Below are 17,176 nucleotides of genomic sequence, written 5' to 3' on the forward strand. Positions count from 1 at the left end.
TCCCATCCGTTTGCGGATGAAAAACGGACATAATGTATCTCTATGTAAATACGGATGTCAGCGGATGACCATCCGCTGACATCCGTTTTTCGTCAGTTCAGTTCAGTTTTTTTGAACTGAAGAGAACCCTATTTTTTCTTCCGTTCAAAAAACGGAACGGACGCAAAAACGGATGTCAGTGGTGTCATCCGCTGACATCCGTATTTACATAGAGATACACTATGTCCGTTTTTCATCCGCAAACGGATGGGATGAAAAACGGACATACGGACCGGATGACACAAGTGTCATCCGTGTCCGTTTAAAAAAAAAAAAAAAAGGAACTGATCGGGCATAAAAAACTGAACGCCCGTGTGAAAGAGCCCTTACTGTAATCTTCCTTTCCAGGTGCCAATCTATGGCAGCATACTACCACATGTATGCTGCCATATTGGTACCAGGAAAATTTAAAATTATATCAAATACTTACTGTAATTTTCCTTTCCTGGCGCCAATCCGTGGCAGCATGCATGTGGCAGTATGCTGCCATGTTGGCGCCAGGAAAAGAGCTTACCGTGTTTCCCCGAAAGTAAGCCCTACCCCGAAAATAAGCCCTATCTCGATTATCGGGGCAGGCTGCAATATAAGCCCTACCCTGAAAATAAGCCCTAGTTTAGTGTATGAAAAATCCTAGGATGTACTTTATTAGCGTATTAAATAATGTCCAGTGTGTTTTTGTAATATAATACTGTAAAATACCTTCCTTACATCGCTGCTCTGCTCTCAGCTGATTCCCTGCTGTCTTTCTCCTCTCATACGGTAGCTGTCAGAGGGGGATCTCACCCCCTCCCCTCTACAGTGTACACAGAAGCGGCGGTTGTTCGATTAGAATTGTGGGAAATACCTTCGGTACATCAGCGCTTCCGTAACCCCCAGCTGTCGGCCAGGCAAAAGAGGACAGCAGAGCGGCAGATCAACTAAACCTATTCTAATCTACCACGGAACACCGGCTCTTCTGTGTACACTGCAGAGGGGAGGGGCTGAGATCCCCCTCTGACAGCTACGGTATGAGAGGAGAAAGACAGGAGAGAGCAGGAGATAAGCTGAGCACAGAGCAGCGATGTACCTTAATGAAGGTATTTCAAACAATTGTATTACAAAAACACTCACTGGACAGTATATAAAACACTAATAAAGTGCATCCTAGGATTTTGTATACACTAAACTAGGTTTACAGGGGATTTATGGCAGCCAGGGAGGGTAGAGAGGGACAGAACATTATAAGACCTACCCCGAAAATAAGCCCTACTGTGTCTTTTGGTGCCAAAATTAATATAAGACGCGGGCTTATTTTCAGGGAAACACGGTATCTCTAGCCCTAAGATTAAGCCCTTTTTCGGTGAAATATGTCAGGGGGAGGCTTGGTCTCGGTGGACTCTTCTGTGATCTAGTCCTGAAATAATAAATCTTTGTAAAGCCTGATGTTATTGGAGTGTAACATATTTGCTCACAAAAATGTGTTTTCATTTGAATACCCATTGGAGAGATCTCCCATCGCATAGCGAAGGGGAAATCTACTTGGTAGGTACACAGGTGGCAATTAAAAGCCTACAAAGGCTTCTACATGGTATACTAAGGAAAAAAAATTTAAGTTGAAATTTGGCCCCCCCCAAAATTGAGTATGGTTGCTGATGGGCTGAATCACATGCTGCATTTATTCATCTCAAGTCTACCTCCAACAATGGGCCGTCTAGATCTAGAATATAGAATGGTCCAATAATGGGGTAGTGCTTGTTGGAGGGGCAGATATACACAAGCAACTTCAGAGGTGATATATATTTCTGATATATGAAGTGACAAAACCACTGCCTATCCAAAAGTTAAAGCGGAGTCCACCCAAAAGTGGAACTTCCGCTTTAGGCAGTTCTAACCCCCTGACATGCCACATTTGGCATGTCATTTTTTTTGGGGGGGAGCGGGTACCTAGTTTTGACAGGTACCCGCTCCCACTTCCGCTCAGAGCGCCGCGTCGCCCTGAGCGGAAGTTCTCCTCTCCCCCTCCCTCCCTGCAATCTTCTGGGACATGTCAGAGGTCCCAGAAGATTGCCGGCCAATCACGACGCGTAGCGCAACTCGCGCATGCGCAGTGCGTACCTGGCTGTGAACCTGAAAACTGTCACAGCCGGGTGCCCACACCAGTGATGCCGGCGCCGCAGACAGAGAGGGAGACGAGCGAGGCTTCGGGCAGCCGCATCGCTGGACCGTTGGACAGGTGAGTGTGTGTTTAGGCTGGAACTCCGCTTTAAATACCAGTTTTGGGAGTGATGGGGCTAGAGGGAGATTCTTACCTGGGCACAATCAGTTCACTAAAAGTTGGAGTAGTGTCAAAGTAATGTGAGAAGTGCTTTTACCCTCTTCATACTATTCAGCTACGTAGCACAACAGAGGTAATTCATAAAGTATTTGCATTCCTTTGCCAATCATCTGGAAGGTAAACGCCTAGAAATGTGTTTTCACTGTTGTACCTGTTTAGCTATAGTTGTTCTTAAACGTTTTAATTCAGTGATGATCTTTGGTTTAATTATTGAAGTATAACTAAAGGCAAAACCTTTTCTTTAGTTTTGTTTCAAGTGGAGATGGATTAGAACAGCTGTCAGTTTTTATTGCTGTCTGTGCCCACAGTAGAGAGATTCACCCTCTCTATTTGTCCTGTTTACAATTGGCATTAGCATGAAAAGTGAAAGTAAAAGAAAATCCAAAATTCTAGGTGGTCCCCAGAAAATAAATAGAGGGGAACCTTCCAATGGGGAAACTAGTTCTGGTGGCAGAGGTGTCCCCAATAGATTCCAAGGATTTCCCCTCACTTCCTGTTTTGGCTATTGGATAGGAAGTGAAGATAAATCTCCCCCAATGGGGCACAGCTGGCAAAAATAAACCAACAGGTGTATTACCCTCCCTTATTCTATCCAAAATAGTTCAACTTTAATGAATGCATAGCACACAGTGAAAAAAAAAAGATTTATGATGTATGGTCACAAAATATGAAAACAGCAACTTCTAACATGTTAACACCACCAGGATTTTTCTTAAGCCACTTTGTGCAATGGGGTTGATTTACTAAAGGTAAATAGATTATGCGCTTTGCAAAGTACAGTTGCACTCTGCAAGTGCAGTTGCTCCAGAGCTTAGTAAATGAGGTAAAGCTTCACTTTGCAAAGAATACCCAATCAGGTGCAAGGAAAAAAAAAGCATTTTTTGCTCGCACATGATTGGATGATGAAAGTCAGCAGAGCTTCTGCTCATTTACTAAGCTCTTAAGAGTGCACAGACTATTTGCCTTTAGTAAATCAACCCCTATGTGTCTGAAACCAATCACTGTCACCCAATTTCAATCTGGTTACAGGTCCGTTTGTTAGATATATAATTGAACTTCACAGAAGGTACCTGAAAAAAATGTCCGTTTAACATCTGGAATGACCTCAGTTCAATAAAAAATATTTTATATAAAACTTATTTTTTTTATGTCTGTTCTTCTGCATAGAGTACATATGAAAGGCACTGCGAGTTTTACAATTCTGCAGAAATCATTGAGTCGTTATGTCCGTGAATAACAGAATCTTCTAATAATGATGACTGTTTAGAGTCCACTTTGTAGGATTTGTTCCCTTTGCTTCCAAAGGACTGTACTCCTATACTACTCGGATGGCTTTGCATAGACATATGGGATAGCAAAGGGATGTTGGCATCTTGGTTGGATCCAGAAGATGGTAAGCTGGTCACATGACCCGTACTGGTCGACCCACTGGCACTACTTGGTGAGCGGCTCTTTGGAGGCGGGCAATGCTGGATGACTCTTGGAGGCCCTTGTGGCTGGTAATGAGCAGTAGGGAAAGCAGCATATCCTGGTGGAATGGGGTACCCGTTGATTGGTATGAATCTCTGGTTTTGCGGTAAAGGGGGCCCAATAAATCCAGTAATTTGGGCCTGTGGCATACCTTGGGGAGAGAAAAACAAATTTGGATATCTTTGATTGCTTAAGTTGCTAACAGGGCTGGCACTCAGCGACGTTGTCTGAGTTGTAGCATTACCACCAGAAGGAGTAGTTGAACTTGTGTGACTTGAAATTCCCTCCCATGACCTTAGTCTCATATGGATGTCTTTGAACCTTGGTCTCCTAGAGGGAATTTCTTGCCAACATTCTGTCATCAGACTATACATTCTAGGAGGACAGTCTTCAGAACATGGAAGGAGTTGTCTCTTCCGGACCATCTCTATAACTTCTTGATTGCTGAAGCCGTAGTAAGGCTGAAGACCAAAGCTGAAAACTTCCCATAGAACCACTCCATAAGACCAAATATCTGAATCGGTGGAGAATTTCCCGTACATTATTGCCTCTGGGGGCATCCATCGAATAGGAAGAACAGATTTATTTTGTAACCGGTAATAGTCAGCTGAGTATATTTCTCTAGAAAGACCGAGGTCAGAGATTTTAATGTGCAGTTGTTCTCCAACTAATATATTTCGAGCTGCCAAATCTTTATGGACAAAAAAATGACTTGAAAGGTACTCCATCCCAGCTGCGATCTGGATGGCTATATGCAGAAAATCTCCATGATCGAGGCTAGATTTAACCGTGCCATCCTCATCGCTACTGCAACCAACGTCAGAATGGGGGGACCTCATAATGAGGAATTCATGTAGGTCTCCTTGGTTCATGTACTCAAACAACATGCATACAGGCTGCTCCTGGGTTACAACCCCAAGAAGACACACAATGTTGGGGTGATGTAACTCAGCCGTAAGAGAGGTCTCTTGCTGAAATTCAGACCACTGTTGCGGATTGGTATAATCCTTCAAAGTCTTGATGGCAATAAGCTGAGCATGGTCCATTCCTGGGAGGTAAAGGTGACCTTTGTAGATCTTTCCAAATGCACACTCTCCAAGTTCTTCCATAAACCTCACTGCAGACAAGGGGAGCTCTTTTGCTTTGGTCTGCTAAAGGAATGAAGAGCAAAAAAAAAATGGTCAGTATTACTAATTATTGCCTCATACCAAACATACTATAGCTTGAAATGCCAAGGTTTATTCCATAGAAACAATTTCTTATATAAGTATAAATTTCTGATATTTAAATGTATAAAACCTGTTTTTTTTCATAGGTGACAGGGTCTCTTTATATAAACACAATTCAGGAAAGAAGCTTATTTATGGGGCGAGAAATTGTTTTTCAATTATTTTGTGCCAACTCAATTTAGTAGGCCGCGTTTCCCATAGTGCTCCTAATGTCTCGTACACACGCATCGATAGTTGGCCGTGAATTTTCGGCCAACGTCCGATCAGCCGATTTTGCTAAGACTCTTGGCTGATCCTATAGAAAGATATCTTGTACACCAGGGGTGCTCAACCTGTGGTTCGTAGGCCACATGTGGCCCTCGAAGCCCTCTTATGTGGCCCTAGATCTCAAACCAGGGAAGTGCACTTCTATTATTTCCTGTGGGTTTGGTGCACTTTCGGAATGCAGGAGTTTTGGTGTGCTCAGAAAGTGCTCTACACTCGCAAGATATAATAGAAGTCTATGGCAAAGCACAGCTAACCTACAGGAAAGCCATAGGTGCACTGTGCATTAGTGTGAAAGCAGCCTTATAGGGGGCTCAGGACATTAGGAGCTTGTTTACTTTTGCAGATTGGGGGGCAGTAAAACCCCATAGTTGAGATATGTTTTTACCCCACACCCTTACCACTGGTGTAGCACAAGGGGTAGCAATAGTAACTCCATCCCATGCTCTAGGGGGCCTGTGTGGCCTCCCTTTCGCATTCTGTTTTACACTTGGAAAGGAGGGGCATCTGGGATGGAATATACAAGAACCAATCCTCTCATACTTCTATTCCTCTGCCTTGCGCCAGCACTCAGCGGCTGCAGGAGGAAACTTTTCATTATGCGATTTAAAAAAAAATTCAAAATTCTGAACAATTTCATTTCATTGTGGCCCGCGACTGGTTACCAAATCACTTAAGTGGCCCTCGCTCTTCAAAAGGTTGCGCATCCCTGTTGTAACCACTGCTTCTGAATTCTGTTGCTGTGATTGCCTGGCAATTGCCAGATGGCTCCTGTGTGTGGTGGACCATGGGACGTCTTTCATTTTGAACTGCCCACTGGACAGCAGACATCAGCCAAAATTTGATCTATTGATGGTCTTATTGTTTTACTCTGCTTATGTATGTACAACATCTGGTATACCCCCTCTCTTCCCCTGAAGAATAAACTCTTTCCCAAACGGGAACCAAAATTTCGGGAAACTAAATCGGCATTTGCCTTATGATTATACCCAGATTGACCAAGCTGATTGTTGGCCATTTTTACCTTGGTGTATCTCAGAAAAGAAGGATATCCCCAGGGCCGGTGCTTCCACTAGGCAAACTAGGCAGCCGCCTAGGGCTCATTGCCACTTAGGGGCACAGCCACGAGTCGGCACTCTCTCTCCATCATGAATGATTATTGTGAAATGAGGGGAGGGGTGGCGGTGGGGGAGGAAGAAGGGACAGAGGAAGATGCCAGTTGTCTTGGGCAGTGGCGGAACTACCAGGTCCTGGCTTTCCACCACTGTTGGAGGGGCCCCAAGAGGCAGGAAGGGAGCCCACCAGAGTGCTGCCTGCATGATGATCCTCTTTGGCTGGAGCTGAGCGGCCTTAACCCCAGGCAGGACGTGACTCTCTACACTGAGCTGGTGGGCAGCTGTTCATTTCCCTGGGTCGGTATTAAGCAGGGAGCGGAGGAGAGCTGAACCTGAGCCAGAGCTCGGCACTGTAGGGTGGAACCTTTACTGGGGCAGAAGCGACGAGGCACTGGAATGGTCTGAGGAGGTTTGTAATGAAGGACATGCGGAGCTCTCTGACTGCTGCTTCTCCCTCCACCAGGAGCCGGTTGGAGATGTGGTGAGCACTTTGTTCCAGGAGAGGATCGTCCTGGGAGAAGGAATCAGCAGGATCACTGTGAAGGAGGGCAGAGTGGGGGCCACTCTCTTCATAATGCCCAGTTAGTGTCCCCAGAACAGGGGATCAGGGCCCCTGGGTGTTACATGGAGCATCCCTGGTATGAAAGGGAATCGGGGTCACCAGGTGTGCCCTTGGGAATCGGAGTCACCAGGTGTGACATGGGGGATAGGGGTCACCAGGTGTAACAGGGGTTCTGGGTCACCAGGTGTGCCATGAGGAATTGGGGTCCCTGGGTGGGCCATGGGGGATTGGGGTCCCCAAGTGTGACACGGAGGAACATCAGGGTCCCCAGGTATGACATGGAGGAACATCAGGGTCCCCAAGTGTGACATGGAAAAACATCAGGGTCTGACATAGAGAAACATTGGGGTCACTGGGTATGACAGCATGACATTGAGGAACACGGGGGTCCCTGAGTGTGACATGGAGGAACATCAGGGTCAGTGGGTATGACAGCATGACATGGAGGAATATTGGCGTCCCAGGGTGTGACATGGAAAAACATCAAAGTCTCTGGGTGTGACATGGAGGGACATTAGGGTCCCCGGGTGTGACATGGAGGAATATGGGGGTCACTGGGTATGACAGCATAACATGGAGGAACCATCAGATCAGGGTTACTAGGTATGACATAGAGGAGTTTTTAACCCCTTCCTTTTTTTGGGGGGGCGCAAATAGCTGGTCTTGCCTAGGGCGTAAAATAGTCTAGCACCGGCCCTGGGTATCCCCAATTATACATTGCAATATGTTTTACTTCTATGTCATGTTTTGAAAAACGACGGTATACTTTTATTGATCTATTGGTCTTTTACTATGTTTGTAATAAAGACCGGCATTTTCCTTTTAAACTTACACAAATGATGTTGCCTTAAAAGTCCCTTGGGGGTTCCCCTTTTTTGTATTTTGAGATTTTAGGATGTTGGCAAGATGTTGGCTCCCTTTGAGCATACCATACAGCTCCACCCTTTGTAATGCTCCTAAGTCAGGGTCAAAGGTTTGCCATATTTGCTCTGACTCATGTTGAAGTATTGATAAGAACATAAAGCTACATATTTTTTAATATAGAATTGCTCCTGATTACACAGCGTTAACCTCACACCGCACGCAGCCTCCCATAAATAACATTGAGAAATTCCTCTCCATCTATTAATAGTTATATAATCGGCCACTGGGTGCAATTAAACATCGGAAAGTATTTGACTTCCTACACAGAAGCAAATAGATTCTACCACACTGACTTCTTATAGAGTTACAGAACCACCGCTGAGGGATAACCTTCGCAGCTCAGTTACTTCTTACTATGAACACTAGCTATCTATTCAAGAGGTACGACAACTTAAACTTCAAATTTGGTTTTGGGTGGAGACAGAATAAAACTGTTAATTGGCTAAAGAAGATGGATTAAATTGGGCAGTTGTAGGTTATGTCAATAGAGCATGTGATTATTAGGAGTCTTCCTGTGGATGAAATTCTATTTCCTTGAGGTATCATTTTCATAAAGTACTTCATATATGCTGAAATTTTGTCTATCGGTCTTATTGGTCGGATTTGCAAATTTATGACAGAAATAAGAAGTCATCTCACAAGACAAGTATTTTTTGATATAACACCTGGAGGTCCAACATGTCCTTTATCGAGTTAGAGCTAGCATTCCCCAATCAGAAAAGCTCATGCTCTGTCCTCAGCAGGGGATGCATTGGACCTCTGTAGAGAGACCACTGCTTCCAAACAGAGAGCTACAGGCTTGTAAATCAGCGATGATGTTGCTAATAGCCACGCCATTGTAAACTTTTTATAATCCCACTGTATTGCAAGCAGGAGCAGCCAACATGACAGTGGCAACTCTGCTCTGAACTTAGGAGCAGTGCAGCATTGTTGCCACATCATCACAAGAAGCTGCATTAGGTGGACTGGCATGATAAAAGGGTACTTGTGGGATTTTTGGGGGGGGGGTGACTAAGAGAAAACTGTAAGTGCAGACACCCCTAACTAAATGGTTGTAAATTTCAGACATGAAATATGAACAAAGCATAACCTTATATAGTGTGTAAGTAAGAGTACTAAGTGTAATTTCTGTCTGCTACATTCTTCCTATGCTATCTGCATGAATCACTTCTGACAAGTCTTCCTGACACCAAGAGAAACAAGGTGACAGGGGAGGGATCTCCAACACTCAGCCTGTGACTGCCTCATCTCTGTTCCTGGGAGCTGTGTGGGGGAGTGTGTGGGGGAGTGTGTGTCCCTTCCTTCCAATCAGCTCTCAGAGCTCTCCTCACTGAGCTCTGAAGACTGTGATTTCTAGATTTCTAGCTTTTGTTCTAAACACCCAGCCAAGCTTTATCAATTCTGGACTTTGAACAGATGTAGAGAAGAGAAGACAGCAGATACACAAGTACAACTTATATGGGAGGATTTGCTTAATCTCTGTGTATCACCCAAGGCCAGGGTATATGTAAGAGTTTACAACCACTTTAAGTGTCGCAGCACATGGTTTTTGTTAATTGGATATTTCTACTTTAATGGTGAAACTGATAATATTGTAGTATTTCTATTTATTGCACTAGCTTATACCATTCAACAGTTTTACTCTTAGACTTAAGAATGATCACAAGTCTTCAGACACAGATAACTAATTGCCCTTTAATGTCTAACATATCAAAGTGAAATGAAAAACCCTGTAAAGACAATAACCAAGGCTAAGCCGGTGAAGAAAGTTAAATGGCAGTATTGAAGTACGGAGCTGGTATCATGCATGGCGATGGCAGGAAATGAGCTGTGTTGTCAAAGTCCAGATGGTTTACATTACCCAAATCCTGAAGGCCAAACTTGTTTAGATCCTGATATATAGTAAATTATATCTCAGCAATGAACGTGTGATGTCCTCTGAATGACCTTCGCTTGCCTAAACCAGCATCATAGGACTTGCTAATGAAGAGAGCCCATTAAGATCTGGCAGTCCCGAGTCTTCCTAAGCCAATGGGAACTGCCCATGACGAGGTTCTTTTGTGTTTGACAAGTATGTGTTGTATGACGATGTACGGGAGAAAATATATATGTGTACGCTGGAGTTGAACCGGGGCCAGAGTAAACATTCTATAATGGAAAATTCAATCCGGCTGTTCGTGTCTTGCCATCAGTATCTTCATTTTATTGGAGAAGGCAAGGATTAGGTTTATTAGATCCATCGTCTGGGGAATCAAAAAGCTAAAAACTTTTTTTTTTCTCATACTGTTATTGTAACTGATAAGCATCTACGATGGCCATTTGCTAAACTCTTTTTATTTCCTTTCTAAATGACTTTGTAAAAGTTTTAGAAGGAACTGGGTTTTGTGTCCATTGAAACATTTTGCTCATGGCGAAGGGTGGAAGCTGGTGACATGGTTGCTCTAAGTGAGTTGGATGATCGGGTCAGGCTGGATAATATCACAGAAATAGAGAAAGGAGTACCAGACCAAAAACAGATGAACAAGCCTCAGCAGATAACTTCAAATGTTAATGAAGAGGACATAAAAACAGTCAAGGCCTTTCGGGGGCAACACTACTTCTTACTTCATCCAGGTTTAACACTGATTAAACCTTGGATGGACTCACAGATCTATATTAGAACTAGTATAAAGTAACAATGTAACAGTTGCTTAGCAGCAATAGAGGATGGATCATATGACCTGATATCCAAAAGTATCAGATTATATGATCTGATATCCATAGGTTCCGGATCATATGACCTCATATCCATAGGTTCTGGATCATATGATCTCATATTCAAAGGTTCCGGATCATATGACCTCATATCCCTAGGTTCCAAAAAACATGACTACATATCCATAGGTTACAGATCATAAGACCTCATATCGATAGGTTCTGGATCATATGATCTCATATTCAAAGGTTCCGGATCATATGACCTCATATCCCTAGGTTCCAAAACACATGACTACATATCCATAGGTTACAGATCATAAGACCTCATATCGATAGGTTCTGGATCATATGATCTCATATTCAAAGGTTTCGGATCATATGACCTTATATCCATAGGTTCAAGATCACATGACCTCATATCCATAAATTCTGGATCATATAATCTCATATCCATAGGTTACAGATTATATGACCTCATATTCATAGGATTCACATTTGTCCTGGTTACCTTTGTCACCAGGACTGAAGGTGATGGAAAATGTAGTTTTTGAGATATCACCAGAACAGGAACAAAGAGGGAATTTTTCAACAGGCACACTTATTCTAGTAATAACTGTCTTAGTGGGGAGTTCTTACACTCTGGAGAGATTTCTCCTAATTTCCTGTTACGCCTATAAGGTAAATTATTGGATGTGTACAGAGGAGTAACGGGTACAAAAGTTCATCCTACTTGAAGGACTTTTTGAAACATTTAATGGTTAGGGGAATCAAATACAGCCAACGCGTTTTGGGGGGAAAAAAGCCTCCCTACTTCTTTAGGGTTTGAGCAGTCGATGGTAACAAAATCACAAAAGAATGCACTAAGGGACCTGTGTTAAGGCCTAATGAAAACCAATGTCATGATGGCACTAAGGCATTTGACGAATCAAGCCCCGAAGAAAGAAAAGGCTTTTTTTCCACCTAAACAAATTGGCTGTATTTGATGTTCTTACCCATTAAATGTTTCAAAAAGTTCTTCAGCTTAGATTAACCTTTGTACCCGGTGCTTCTCAATATACAGGCAGCACCTGGGTTACAAACAAGATAGGTTCTGTAGGTTTGTTCTTAAGTTGGATTTGTATGTAAGTTGGAACAGGTATATTGTTTAAATGTAACTCCAGCCAAAAACGAATAATGTTTCCTTTTTTTTGGATCGCATAGGGAAGGGTTAACGCCTCTGTTACATTTGTTTTGCTGTCTGTGCCCCTGTTCAGAAGATTTCACCTCACTTTCTGTTCCCGTGACGATTGGATTTTGAAAATTTTGGGTTGTTGTGGAAACAAGGATTGGTGATAAAGCTTCAGCGGAGACACCTTTTTCCCATGAGAACTCCTACTGGAGAGAATTTCCCTTCCTAGGGGTAGATTTCCTCTCACTTCCTATTGTCTCCCTCCATTTGTAATTAGGAGTCGTTTGTAAGTCGGATGTTTGTAACTCGGGGACCGCCTGTACATCCAAGATTTTTTGTTTTAACAGAAAAGTTTTATTGATGAATGTAATAAAAAATCTGAATACATAACAAATATACCACCAGTGAATTATCACGTATAGGTCACTGGACAAAATAGTCAAAATTACCAAAATAGCGAACATCAAAAACCTACTGTAATAGTCGAATGTAAGAATATTTATTCATTTAGTTCCTAGGGCACATTACGCAGTCTGCTATAAGAGTCTGTTGGTATCACAAACTCTGCGACTATTTGGCAGATTAGTCAGATATACCAAGGGACAATAATTTACTAGAGAAGGTATGGGGGATGAAAGAAGGAGGGGGGGGCGGAAGAGTGACAGAGTAGAAAGGGGTCTTATATTTGGGGCTAAATATGAAGGAAGGGGGTTAGGGGGGACCTAGTCAATTCCATTTCCATACAGGGTACGCCCATGGTTGGGGGAGGCATCTGGATCTTCTGTCGAGTACTTATAACTTAAGTGATCTAGCAATGACCCAAGCATCCCAGACCTTCTGTACATCCAAGAATTTACCATTTAGTAAGTGTTCACTATCGGAAGCAATTTTCGCTTCTATCGGCCCCGCGGCCTGTGTTATCACGCACACATCACAGGACAGGAAGTCAAGGGGAATCTCTCCAATGGGACAGGAGAGAAAAAACCCACAAGGGTTTTCAACCAGCTCTACTACATCCAAAACTAAACAAAACAAGTTTGGATTTAGATATACTTTACCATTTCCTACTTTGTCCAAAACTGAAAAAAAAAAGCTGAGCTTCACCCCAATTAAATTGTAATAAATGGCTCTGTATATAAAACCAAAGAGAAGACAGCAGTTCTTTCTGTATACATTACCTTTGGCTTATAAGCATTCAGCATGGACATCTCTACGTTCTGTCCTCGGACGTGTTTGGGCTGCCGCGGCACTGCCGGAGACGAAGCCTTCTGGTTATTCCGGCAGATGCAAATAAAGAAGAACAGCAAAGCGATGGCCAGCGGGATGGTGACACTGGGGACCAAGATGTAAAGTATCTCCATCTTGTTCTTTTCTTTGGAATCTTTGGAGTCTGGAAAATAGAGGTTCAGATCATTAATGACTTATTTATGGTGCCATAATTGTGTCTGCTACATAAAGGTAATGGGGGACAGTAAACCATTTATCTATTTATTATTTAAGTCTTGTGTTATGGCACGGTATTGAGGCGAATGTGCATACATGCCATAGTGTTTATAGTTTAACAACTTGGCGACCGCCAGCAGTACATATAATGCTGGCGGTATTAAAAAACAAAAAATTCAATAAAAATATCCCATAGTTTGTAGACGCGTATTGGTGGTTTTTTAAACCAAAAATATGTAGCAGAATATATATTGGTCTAAATTGATGAAGAAATTAGATTTTTTAAATTGTTTACATTTTTTTTATTGGAAATGTTTTATAGCATAAAGTAAAAAATATTGTTTTTTTTTTTTTGTCAGTCATTTTTTTGTTTCTAGCACAAAAAATAAATCAAATACCACCAAAATAAAGCTTTATTTGTGGGAAACAAAATGACATTTGTGTTTTATTTGTGTACAGCGTCGCACGGCTGCACAATTTCCAGTTAAAGTAACGCAGTGCAGAATCGTAAAAAATGGCCTGGTCATGAAGGGGGGGGGGGGAATGGGTGTAAACCTTCCAAGGCTGAAGTGGTTAATTTCGAAAACTGCCCCCAGTAAGGCTAGGCTCACCTCTGTGCCTGTTGGGAACGCATGCAAAGTTACACACTTTTCCCATACGTAGAGAAACGCGCTGCTCTTTAACAGATGCGCAGACAGTGGCGGCCCGTCCATTGGGGGCGCAGCCCCCCCCGTCCATGCGCCCGGCCCCCTAATCTACATGCAGGGCGTGGGACGCATGGATTCCAATGGGTTTTTTTTTTTAAGTATGTGATTAGAGCCAGAGGCTCTAATAGGCTTCAAAAAAGAGCGGGCTCGGGGAGCAGAGCACAGCGCCCTGAGCCCACCCAGTTGTGTGACAATAGCAAATGAATATTCGCTATAGCCACACTGATTCTCCTCCTGGGCAATCAGGAAGACCCATTTTCCGATTGGTCGAAAGGAGAAGCCATGCTATTGGCTAAGGAGGAGGAGGAGGAGGGAGGAGACGCAGGGGAAGCCCGACCCACGGAGGAGACTGAGGGGGAAGCAGCCGCCGCCTGCCCAGAGTGAGTGAGCCGGCCACCGGGGGGGGGGGGGGGGGGTACTGTGCGGGCCGGAGCTGATGTAGTTGAGGGGGGGGGTTTGTGTGGTGTGGTCCGTCTGACGCCCCCCCACCCCAGGGAGCACCAGCCCCCACTGTTCTTAATAGCACCCCTAAACATTGGCAATTGTGCGCATTATTTTTACAAAACCATATGGTGTCGGAGCACTATGCAGTACATTATGGCGCATCTTTATGAAAGGGTTGTGGCCTTCTTTCCCCACATTTCTTGCACGTAGGCCTAGAGCTGCCCTACACGCAACTGCACGCAAGCACCTGCACTGGCAATATTGTGAACCAAGCCTTGAATTATCCAACATTTCTGCTTGTAGCATCTCATCAGAAAATATTTAAAATTCCTAAATCATGTATTTCAGTAAATATAGCGTCAGCATTATAAGTGGCGACAGCGACTTTGCTAAGTGGGAAGTGGACAGTAATAGGACTAATTAGGGACCCAACGCCGGTCTTCCCGCAGCTCTCGCCATGCTGGGGATCCGATAGATCGCTGTGGGTATTGTGTTTCTTTGTAAACACTGCCAGCCAGAAGATTTCATGTCATTACTCGGGTTGCAGAACACATGCATCAGCGGTGAAGTTTGCCTGGCCTGGGAATTTCCTGTTTGGGATGTTGCGGCTTCGGCTTCCAGGCTGTGCCGTTCTCCTCGGCTAGGCTCGTTTTTCAGGGGCTACAAAGGCGGCCTGTGTCCTGAGGCTCCCAGATCACACAGCACAGTAGCACCGCTGACACGGGGCCTCCCCTCTTTCCACAATAAAGGAGAAAACACCGCTCCTGGATACAGGGCCCTTGTTTCATGCTACGTGCTACTGTGCTACAGAGGGTGCGACCCTTCCATGCCCATCTCCGCCATTTACAGAGATTAAGTTGATGGAAACCATAACTAAAGGGCGTTTTATCTGCAAATCATCGTGTGTTATAAACCATGACTTTTTTAAAAATAAAATATATTTTTTTCCTTTTTTCCTACATAATGTGTGACAGGGTGACAACATAGATGCAGAATTGGGAGACACGGGTAAAGCGTTGTCACCCAGTAACAGGAAGTGCCTTAACAAGGACTTCCATTGCAGGATCACCAATAGATCCCTGCAGGAACAATAAACCCCCAGCAACAATACATCCCCAACCTGCAACAATAGATCAACCCCAGCAATAACAGACCCTCCAGCAACAATAGATCCCCACCCTACAGCAATAGACGCCCCCAGCAACAATAGAACAACCCCAAAAACAACAGACCCCCCAGCAACAATATATCCCCCTTCCCGCAACTCTAGATCCCCTACATGCAACAATAGATCAACCCCAGCCACAACAGACCCCCCCCAGCAACAAAAGATCCTTAACCTGCAACAATATACAATTGATTAACTATAGCAACAACAGACCGCCCCCCAGCAACAACAGACCGCCCCCCAGCAACAACAGATCAACCCCAGCAACAATACAGCCACCCCAACAACAAATACAGACCCCCCTCTCCCCAGCAACAATATAACTCCGTTCTGGCAAAAATAGACCAACCCCAGTAACAAAAAACCCTACACAGAAACAATAGATGCCCAACCTGTAACAATAGATCAACTACAATATACCCTCCCCCCCAGAAACAATAGATCAACCCCAGCAACAACAGACCCCCCTCCCCAGCAACAAAAAATCCCAAACCTTCATCAATAGGTCACCACCAGCCACAACAGACCTTCCAGCAACAATGGTCCCTAACCTGCAGCAATAGATTAACCCCAGCAACAACAGACCCCCCCCCCAGCCACGATAGATCACCCCCCAGCAAAACACAATCTCCCAACCTGAAACAATAGATCAATACCTGCAACCACAGACCCTCTAGCAGCAAAAGTCCCTAACCAGCAGCAATAGATTAACCCTGGCAACAATAGACCTCCCCAGCAACAATAAATCAACCCCAGCAACAATAGACCCCCTGGCAACAATAGTTCTCCAACCAGCAACAATATATCAAGCCCAGCAACAACAGATCCCCCAGCAACAACAGATCCCAAACCTGCAACAATATATCAAGCCCAGCAACAAAAGACCCTCCAGCAACAATAGATCAACCCCAGCCACAACAGACCCCCCCAGCAATAATAGATCCTTAACCTGCAACAATAGATCAACTCCAGCAACAACAGACCCTCCAGAAACAATAGACCTCCCTCAAAACAGTAGATCCCTCTGCAATAATAGACCCCCGCCCAGCAACAATAAATTCACGAGCAGCTAGCATATTTGCCAATTGAAGGGGACGGTATTTTATGCCTATGCCACTTTGCTTGTTAATTTATTTATAATGCCACATTTACAATCACAACCTATTCTGCAGAGTGGACCTTCATGTACATTCAGTATGCTCTGATACGGATCCTGAGAAAGCAAATAAGTTGCAAAACGCATTGACCTAAGACGCTGTTAACCGGGGGCGTAACTACAGGGGTTGCAGGGGTTGCGATTGCTACCGGGCCCCATGCTCCAGGGGGCCCAGTAGCAAACCAGTGGGTGAACTTCCAGGATTGCAAAAGTCACACTTGCGACCGGGCCCTGGCATTGCACCACTGTGGGGAGGCCCAAAGATTGCAGGAAGGGAGCCCACTGCAGAACTTATGAAAGGATCCTGCTGCGGGACCGTAATAAAAGGCCATGCAACGAGAGTAAAGAGCCCCAGGATTAGTGGGAAGAGCCCTGGGCTTGAAGGGAAGGGCCCCGGCCAGGGATCTGGGGGGGGGCCCTTCATGGTTTCTTGCATCGGGGCCCTGAAGGCTCTAGTTACGCCTCTGCTGTTAAAT

The 17,176-nt window shown here is 44.3% G+C and overlaps 1 protein-coding gene across 1 annotated transcript in view; it reads right to left on the reverse strand.

The window, feature by feature from the left end:
* Positions 1-3,351: 3,351 nt before the first annotated feature.
* ROR1 (receptor tyrosine kinase like orphan receptor 1) overlaps positions 3,352-17,176 on the reverse strand; it is a 395,062-nt gene continuing 381,237 nt past the window's right edge. Inside the window, exons 8-9 of the mRNA XM_082265154.1 lie at positions 12,961-13,172; positions 3,352-4,974 (exon numbers count right to left, since the gene is read on the reverse strand). Of these exons, the coding sequence (XP_082121280.1) occupies positions 3,547-4,974; positions 12,961-13,172 (1,640 nt within the window). The 3' untranslated portion in view covers positions 3,352-3,546. The remainder of the gene's footprint in view (positions 4,975-12,960; positions 13,173-17,176) is intronic.

Source organism: Pelophylax lessonae (genome assembly GCF_965119305.1).
Source record: "Pelophylax lessonae genome assembly, chromosome: 8".
NCBI classification, from domain to species: Eukaryota; Metazoa; Chordata; class Amphibia; order Anura; family Ranidae; genus Pelophylax; species Pelophylax lessonae.